The following is a 9,476-nucleotide window of genomic DNA, read 5'->3' on the forward strand; positions in this document are numbered from 1 at the left end:
ACTAGCCAGAACAGTTTGCCACGGCTAACGCATCATAACACATTAGTGGTATTCAGGCATCGTAAACAACAGGAATACTGTTTGTGTATTCAGTTCTTGATCAAGATGGATCAGCTCAGAAAATCCACGAACTAAATGACAAAAGCCATACCATGTAGATATTGACTGATCAGGAGACGGCTGACATGAACTTAGAAAATGGTAACATCACCAAAAGCAAGAATTTCAGTTGACTCCGCAACAACATATATAATGTCCATGCAATACTATTACTCAAATTGTAGCTTGCATTCAGGAACTGATTATCAAACATTCATACCGTAAAATGGTCTCCATGTTTTGTTCAGATCCCTGTTCAAAATGATACTAAAGTAGTTGCAGTTGCATAACAGTAGTACAAATTTAACCAGACTGTGGACACATCAGCCCATGATGCTTGAGTAAGGCTACTCCATGCATAGTTAGCAAAATAAGTAGCACTCTAGACAAGCTAGTAAGGTTGCTTATCAGTTCCTAGTCACCGGCAAGGTTACACCCGAAGCAGATCTTGGACAAGTAAGCACGAGAGCAGGAACCTCTGCAAACAAAGATGAAAATATTAGGTGATTGGAGCACAAAAGGATTCCACACGTATACTATGCATTTGCATCAAAATGTGGTGAGCTTATTGACACCGGTACAAACTAGGAATGAGATAAAATACTAATAAACCCAAGTGAGCTTCTAAAACTTCGTTAGGCGTATCAGCAAATTTCTGTCCCTGCATCCTCTTTGTTGCTAATAAATAAACTTGGACTAGAAAACATAACTCATGGCGTACACGTACCTTCCACTCACGCATTTCTGAGCACCTTCAGCAGTGGCAATGCAGCACTACAAAACATCCTTTTGGGTTGATGTTTACTAAATTGATAAGCCCTTCCCAGCAGACCAAGGTTGGGATTCAGAATCGGTGAAGATCCAAGACCTGCTGATTTACCCCGAGACTTTTCAAGCCCTTCGAGACTGCGTTTGTCATCTAATCGGATCATCTTAAAACATGACCTGGCTTTCAGAACTGATCTCCAAAATGGGAAAAAACTTCTCCGTGCGTATTTGAGTTCCCATCCTCTAGGTATCCTGTTTCTCACAACCTGTATCATAGTGAACAAAAGATCCAAATGTCAGAAATTGCATACCAAAACATTTCAGCATGAGCAGCAGGCAGTAATAGCTTGGTATATTACATGTTATCGGCATTGTCTTAGAGTGGGATATCATAGTATAATTCAAGCAATTAATATTCTTCTAGAGTGGGATATCATGTAACTAAAGTTCATTACTTCCCTCAATTCCCTTTTCCAAGGAGCTGTGCTCACAAAGGCTAAGAAAATTCTAAATTTGACAATTTACAAAAGAAGGAGTTCAAGTGGTCCAAATAGATAGGCTGCTTTGTGTGGGTGTACATGCATAATTGAGAATAGATAAATTAGGGGCAACTACGAAGAACTAGCACTAAATCTAGTAGCACGCCTCAAACCAGAACCTTCCATAAGATGTATCCTATTTAAAAACCCAGATAATCTGACAGTGAAGTAGTTCTAGATATAAGACAGTTGGGCATTTTGCCCTTTCTGTTTTCATTGATCCAGTTGTCAGTCCAACAAGGCTTGTTTATTAAGCTTGGAGCCAGTCCCTTTCAAACAAAAGAAAGCCAAATCTGTTACACTAAACCAGAACATAGACAACATGTTTGCAAATACTTTAAGCTGCTCAACCACCTATCATCTAGAGAAACTGCCATTATGACCATAGCAAGCAATACATGGTTTGCTATAAGCTCTAGTGATTAGCTTATGGCACAATTTCCTCTGTTCCTCTAATATTTCCTCACAAGCAGAGTTAATTCACCAGCAACCCAAAAACATGGTAAACTCGGTAAGACTACAAAATATCATGCAGGTTATTAAATGGCAACAGTGTCAGTAACAAATACCCAACCCTAGTTTTCGGATCATATTTATCTGTAGATAAACTGGACATAGTGATTTAACCAATAAAATGTTTTCCAACAGGTAAAGACACCCAAATCCAGGAATTTTTGGAGAATCAGATTCCAGTTCCCCAACATAAACTTAAAAACAGAAAGCAACCAAAAAGAGGGGATATCACTCTATCAACTTTGTCATGCCTAAAACCATTACCTTTTTTGCAGAATGTTGACAACCCGCCTCGACTCTGAACATATCCCCTGTTTTCCATCACAGAACAAATGGTGCTCATGTTCTCAAATTTTGAAAGAGTTATTTCAATTAAGACATTACACAAGTACTGACATACCATGGTTGTTAGGCAACTCTTTTTCGGACAATACATTCTCATAGGGGCAGCTTCAAAAACAAGTAGAACAAAGAAATGACAAAGAAATGAACAAGCATATTGATGGTGCAGCTGTATGTAAAATTATAATCATTGAAGCAAAGCAAAAAGGAGGTGTAGAAATAGTACAGATTTCCAACGTCGATGCTTTCTCCAGGAGGATAAAAACCACCATCTTTGAGAATAGATGAGACGTGTTCATGTACCTCTTTATGGGATACACGCATGTTATGGGGCACCTGCACATCATATTTATCTTTTTTGAGACATGAGTGATTATGCTATTGTGATAGGTCAGTGGGTCACGTGATGTTGATGATGCAGTGATGAATCAATTGATAAAGACTGTCATGAAACACTAACATAACCATTGGCAGCATAGATGACAGCAAATTGGTATGCAAAAGTTTTCAGATAAAAGAAATCACATTGCCATAGCCGTACACATGTATTTTTGTTTAATAAAAGTATGAAACATGTTAACTACATCGGATCCTTGTAGCATATCAGAACACGTCCCAAAACTAGTCCAGGTTCTTGTGAAGACTCTCATCCACGCAAGAGGGGCAACCGCCGGCCTTCCCGCGCAGCCAAGGACTTTTCTGCACCAGGTAGATCTCCGACCACCAGACTCCCGAAGTCCCGCTCCACCGCAGTCGCATCAGGCTGAGCCTGGCGGCCTGATTTGTGCTGGTCTGTGCTCAGTGCGCCCCAGAGGAAGAGGAAGGTACCGGAGAGATAGGAGAGGCACCAGAGCAGCTTCCCGCATGGTCAACTTCCCTGCAGGTCGGAGCAGGCCGAGGCCGCTCCACGCCCCGCGCATCCATCCATCGAGGGAGGGAGGTGAGCTGCCACAGACGCATGCGGGCTGAGGGAGACAGAGGTCGGGGATTTCAGATTTTTCGGTGTGGGCTCAGACGCGAAGTGCGGGAGAGGCAGTGAACTGCTCATGTAGCACGGCTTGCATAGGGGATTGGAGAGAGAATGCGATATATGCCCTGTTCTGCTTCACTTGCGTCTAGCTTCAATTTTGCTTGAACCACATGCAGGACTAGTAGTTGCTTGCGAGTTGCATCGGTAGATATTGTTCGCTTTCGAGTCTGCAGGAATTGTTAGCATCAATTCCCTGGTACCATGGCTTACTAATTCTTCCATTAATCCGTGTAGTTGCAATCAACTTATATGGGCAAAAAAACACAGCTCAGTTTTAAAACCCTGTTCATGATAGTTGCTTGATATGAATAGAATATGGAAGAGTTGAATATAGGAGTCTAATATGAGAGGTTTGCTGGAGATCATTGTCAAGTAGGAGAGAGAAATTGGATGAGAGACTCTCATTTATCTGGAATTGGGGGACAAAATAGGAGGTAGGTTGGAGTTGCTCTAAGTGCTATAAAACATAAGTTTCCCGTACTGAAGATGAAGTACTGATATCTTGACATGTTCATTAGAAAATAAAATTTCCATGCCGAAGATGAAGCACCGATGCTGACTGTGCTGATAATGTCATCATATATTGAGTAAGATGCTCTTAGTCATTAAACTTGTCACAGTGTCATCTAGCTCCCAAGACACTTAAAGTGGAGATCAAAGACCATAAACTTGTTTAAGTGTGCCACTCGGGGACCAGATCTCCCAAATCATCATGTATTTTCCTACGTTCGTATTAATGTGGCAGCTCTTAAGGCATGCCACATAGGCATCTTCATGCTGACTAGGAAGATGTGGACCTCGAGTGGGACACTTAACAAGTTTAGGGTCACAAAAATGCATTGTTCAAGTTTAGGGACCTAAATGACACCGAGGGAAGTGTTCAAGGACTGCCAGTGCATTCTTCATCTTTTATGGTATGCAAATCCACTAATATAACATGTATTTGAAATTGCAATAGTTCTAACACAAACCTCAAGTCACTGGTAACTGTCCATCGTAGCTACTGCACTTCATAAATTGACATATTCATCATTTATAAGCAAGTATTCCAAACAGTCTATCAATGCGCATGTAATTAACAAACATAATAACATTGTAAATCAGGATGACTCCATGTCAACACTTTTGTTGTGCTCACTTACAGGAATTTTAGTATTTACTATACCTAATACATATCGACTGCATAAAAGCAAACTAAGAATTTTAATACAGTTATTGTAGATAATCAGTACAGACAAAATGTAGAAACAAAGTTAATGTGTCAAACCTAAAAAAAAATGTGCACCAAATGAATATTAACCATTCAACACTCCAAAAGAAATAAAATAAAATCTAATTACTAGCATGGACATATGTACTATAAAAACTTATTTCCAATATATCAATGTGGTACTTCGAGGCTTGGCTAGGTAGCCTTAAAATAAAGTACATCAGGTTTAGATGATGAAAGACATTTCAAAATCAGTAATTGGTACCAACCGCCTGAAGGCCTTTTTCGTCATAGATTACTTAAACAATTGGTGACAATTTCCTTAAAGGCCAATTTCTCTGCATTCTCAGTGAAACCAGTGGAGATGGGTTTTAGCTTCCAAGTAAGTTTAATCAAGAAGACAGATATGCAGTCCACCTTTTGGTACAACTTAATACTCTATAGGCATTAGCATTAACCTGAAGCTGAAGTGCCCCCAAGAGGGCCTAAAATAAGTTTATGCGAGTTATAGCTATTCTATTCAAACCATAAATAAACCACTTTATGCAAGTTATAGCTATCCCATTCAAAACAGTTTTATGGTAGCTTCCAAACTAATCTGAAACCATTGCCTAAACCTATAAGAGTCTGATGTTTTGTTCTTTCTCTCAATGATTTGAGAAGTTCCAGCATTTTTATTAATCATGTTAATGCAGGAACACCAACAAAGGGTGGAAGGCGTTCTTGAGCCAAGGGAACGATATGTCTGAGGCTCTGAGGCATGTTTTTCTAAAAAGTCTGTGTTTGCTATATTACTGCAAGTACACACTTGGCAAAAAAGACTAGAATTGTAACTACTGCTACAAACAACTCAGTACCTCTGGATGTGATCGAATATATGCATCAAGGTCTTCACCAACTTTGAGAATTGCACGGACAAGCAGTAATGCAGCAGAAGTAAGCTTTTTCTCCATCTCCAACCCCTTATTTTTCTTTTTCTTTTGACCCGTCTCTGTCTGCACCACCAAGTTAATTGTGCGGGTATGAATACGGTTTATGATAATAGAAAACCCATCTTGCTTGCCATTGCCATTTTTCTTGCGGGATGATTTAATAGAAAACCCGTCTGGCTTGCTACTGCCATTAATCTTGCAGGATGGTCCCCCACGGATCTGCTCTTGAGCTGCCAAGAGTAAAACTGCAGTCTGAACAAGTTTTCCATCCTTTATGTAATTCCAGAGCTCATTAACAAGACTATCAGTATTTTCCGCGAGCAGTCTAGTCGTATCCAAGAAGATTTTCTGCAAAAACATCCAAAGGAACATAATTCCAGGGTTTTTAGAATTTTTACAGCAGCACAATGCTGACCAACTACAAGAAATATTGCCACGTCTGAATAAAACAAAATCAAACCTTAAACTTTGCTGCGTCTACTGGAATTTGCAAACTCCTAACTAATTAAAAATGTGTATCGACGCATGGACACGTCATGTATTCAATAAATGGATATATAAGAATGCTCAATACTTAGGTTGCGGCATTGGTGTTTTGAGATAAGAGCTCAATAACTTTTAGAGTTAATTACGCAATGTTCAATACAAAAGGTGCCGTAGTTTAAGAAAACCCCAAATGAAGCATGTTGTGTCACTTCATCCCTAAATAAACAAACCAAATTCTTCACTTTGCCCAATCCCTAGCTCTAATCCACAAAGTTCTACCCCACTTTATTGGACTGTGATCATGCTAAACAAACACAAATTCGAAGTCTCAGTCATCTGCCCACAAGTAAAAACTGACATGTCATCGCTGCAAGATCATGAAAACATATTAAAATTGTTATGTATTAGTCCAAATGTCATCTAATACGCCAGTTGCCCCTAAACAGCTAAAATTGTCTCACAGGACCCAAGTAGGGAGAGAGAAACTTGATGCCATGTCCTAATCCACCACTGCCAACACTAAAAGCTGGAGTAAGAGGGCATAAGGGAGGGGAGGGGTATGTTAGAGGTAAAGGTGGGGCAAATGAAACAATACAGCATGTATATACGGGGTCAAATGCCACATCATGCTTTACGCAGGGTTTTTTTCCATATCATGGCATCTTCATATGGGGCAAAGTGCAATTCACTCTACTTTTTAATTTTGTTATGCTGCAAAAGTAGCAATTCGAGACATACCATCTCAGGTAGGCATAGCAGATGAATAAGCTTGCAAATGTAGTTTAGATTTGCCTGACTGTCTTCCAGATCCTCCTGGTCCGGAAATGCATTGTCCTCCAGATACTTATGCAGGCAAGTGTTCTCAACTGCAACATGGAGTGGGAGTAGGTCCTCAACAATATGAGCTCCTGCAGTGCGTACATTTGCTGATGCACCATAGCTGAAGAGCAACTTGACCATGTCAACAGAAAACATTTCAGCAGCTTGGTGGAGAGGGAAATATCCATGACGGTTCATGCAGTTGGGGTTGGCACGGAACCAAGTAAGCTCCGGTGCCTTGCCCTCCAAGGCAACTTTAGCACATTTCAAAGCATTTTGCTTGACCATCTGGGTGAAGGTTTGTGGGGTGATGATAAAACCCCATCCCATGCTGAGCCCCACTTGACTGAACAAGCGAAGGAAGCGCCTCACGCTATCCTTTTCCAGTATGGGCAACAAGCTGGGAAGTTCCTCGTAGAAGGATTCATTCACTTCCTGAATTGATAAATTCACAATTGAAAAGGGTAAATGACAATCAATTATCTATTAGTAGAAGAGATAACAAAATGAACAAAGTCTTCCTCTAATGCATCACAAGCCAACAAACAGAAAAGTCGAAATAGCTGAAAGATAAATCCTTCGAATTCTATAAATGAAGATAGAAAGGAACCCAAGGAGTACGGTCTGGAATGATTATGTTGGTTCTTCTTGATGTAGCAATAATTTCACTTCTTTCATGATACCACTGAGAGAGAAAATCTGTCAACAGCCGGAGCTAAGGAAAGAAAACAGAAAAAAAAAGAGGAATAACATAAGTGTTGCTGTTAGTTAACCTACCTCCCTGACCAACCGGGCATGAGACTTCAAGTCAAGATCGGGAGCAGGACGGCATGGAGGATAGGGAGGATTCCATGGGTCCCACTCGTCCATGACTGGTCCAGAAAGTGCAACTTCATTAGAAGCCGCCCTCGCTTCCTCCTTGTGTGTTGTCTCCATTTCTGCAGCCTTGATCTCCAGTATCACCGTTTGTCTAGCTGACAAGTTTACCCTGGAAAACGTTCCAAATCAATTTCTCCTATTTTTTTGTACTAGGGCAATATCTAGCTTGAATGCAGGATTTCCCTAAAGTACACAAAAAAACAGATCACGAGGTAGTCTGAAAATATATATTTTGGGGTCCATAATATAAACTTTTTTTTTGAGGTAAATACAGTAGGGGAGGCCCCTACTGTGTTAAATATATTAAAATAGTGTATTTACCAAACTGGCTAGTAGCTGGGCTGGTATTCGCATGCAAAGGGCTGGTATTCGCATGCAACCATTCAGTGTTAGAAAAGAGAATACCAGCCCTTTGAGCGCGCAATCAATAAAAGAGAAAGCAGTAGCTGGGACTAGGAGTCGAAATATCATATTGACGTCGACAAGAAAAAACACATACTAATTTGAATTTCGCTAGAGATATTAAGGACCAGTCCGATCTAGGGAAGAAAGAACAAGGGTCTAAGGAACACCTGGAGTCCAACGGCGAGGCAGCTAGCGACCGGTCACCACGGGCTGCAACTAAGATCTAGAAGCAACAAAGCAGCGAATCTGAGAGATGACCTAAATCCTTCTTCTAAATCAGAAAGAAAAATTGTTTTTTTTTGACAGATCGTAGGAAAAAAATGCTAAATTCCGGACGTGTGAGTACGCCGGTCGCCAGACAAAATTGCCGGACGGCCGTGGATGGCGACGGTAGAAGAAAGGAGAAAGAGGCAGAGAGATGTCTAGAGAGAGGTCGAAGAAGGTGGGAGCCCTACCTGCGAGATGTCTGTGTGGCGCCGGGACTCGAGGAGACGGCGGAGTGGGGATGACAGGGAAAGGAGAAGGGGGAGAAAATATTTCTCTGTTCCTACTTTATTTAAGGAGCACCGTCCTCGAGGGGGCAGGTGGCACAACGGGCCAAGGTCGCTCCTTTCTCGTTAATCGCTCCGCGTTCCAACCCATTAGAGTGAACAAAGCCCAGGAGAGCCGTGTGATTCGTTAGTTTAAAAAAAAAAAGCCGTGATTCAGGAGCCGCATCGAGTTCAGTTTACTTTTTAGGTCTTTTTATATTCAGCAATTGAGTTTTTTTTTCTACTGGTTACTGCCCTTCAATCTATTCTAGCTGGTATATGGTGCGTAATATCTTTTCTTCAACATGGGGATGTATACTGAATTGTGTTCACTATGAGTATATCTGACTAACCTTAGCTTAATCAGTTGTGTGTACAGTCAAAAACAATTTGTTCCGTACTTCAGTGTATATCACTACCGGAAATCGGGTGTTTGCCAAGCGCAACAATATTTGCCGAGTGCATTTTATCGGGCACTTGGCAAAGAAGCTCTTTGCCGAGTGCTGCCAAAAACCACTCAGCAAAATAATTGCACTTGGCAAAAGAGCCAAAAAAACACTCAGCAAAGCCTGGCACTCATCAAACAAGAAACAAAACACTCAGCAAAGATAGGCACTCGCAAAGAAATATGTTTGCCAAGTGTAATTATTTGGCACTCGGCAAATAATTTCACTTTTTTTCTCATGTGACCTTGAAACTTTTTCTACTCTCCACGTAGAACATGTGGTATTCCATGTTAAAATTTGATATATTTCTGGATCTGTTCGCTATATTTAATTAGTTTATTGCATTTCTAGGAATTTTTTGGTATAAGTCAAACTTGAACTGCAAGTGATTCAAATAATAGAATAAAATGAGTAGAAAAATGATATTCATGTTATTGAGTCCAGTGTGAGGCCTTACGTGGGAAATGAAAAGAAATTT

General features: G+C 40.6%; 1 protein-coding gene across 1 annotated transcript; it reads right to left on the bottom strand.

Annotated features, from left to right (window-relative positions):
* Positions 1-229: 229 nt before the first annotated feature.
* LOC101778592 lies at positions 230-8,546 on the bottom strand. The gene is made up of 11 exons (XM_004975544.3): positions 8,478-8,546; positions 8,190-8,245; positions 7,516-7,726; positions 7,349-7,423; positions 6,658-7,173; positions 5,359-5,781; positions 2,488-2,597; positions 2,320-2,369; positions 2,184-2,230; positions 827-1,133; positions 230-577 (listed from the first exon to the last, which is right to left on the bottom strand). Exons 3-10 carry the CDS (start codon positions 7,672-7,674, stop codon positions 834-836), a joined length of 1,680 nt encoding a protein of 559 aa, XP_004975601.1. The 5' UTR covers positions 7,675-7,726; positions 8,190-8,245; positions 8,478-8,546; the 3' UTR covers positions 230-577; positions 827-833.
* Positions 8,547-9,476: the final 930 nt, after the last annotated feature.

Source organism: Setaria italica, chromosome VII (assembly GCF_000263155.2).
Source record: "Setaria italica strain Yugu1 chromosome VII, Setaria_italica_v2.0, whole genome shotgun sequence".
NCBI classification, from domain to species: Eukaryota; Viridiplantae; Streptophyta; class Magnoliopsida; order Poales; family Poaceae; genus Setaria; species Setaria italica.

Excerpts from the sequence above, each read along its gene's own strand:
- LOC101778592 (XM_004975544.3), bottom strand. The coding sequence starts at position 7,674 with ATGGAGACAACACACAAGGAGGAAGCGAGGGCGGCTTCTAATGAAGTT. Across the intron at positions 2,598-5,358 it reads ATATTCGATCACATCCAGAG|GTGCCCCATAACATGCGTGT; the intron begins GTACTGAGTTGT and ends TATGATGTGCAG. Across the intron at positions 1,134-2,183 it reads GTCAACATTCTGCAAAAAAG|GTTGTGAGAAACAGGATACC; the intron begins GTAATGGTTTTA and ends ACTATGATACAG.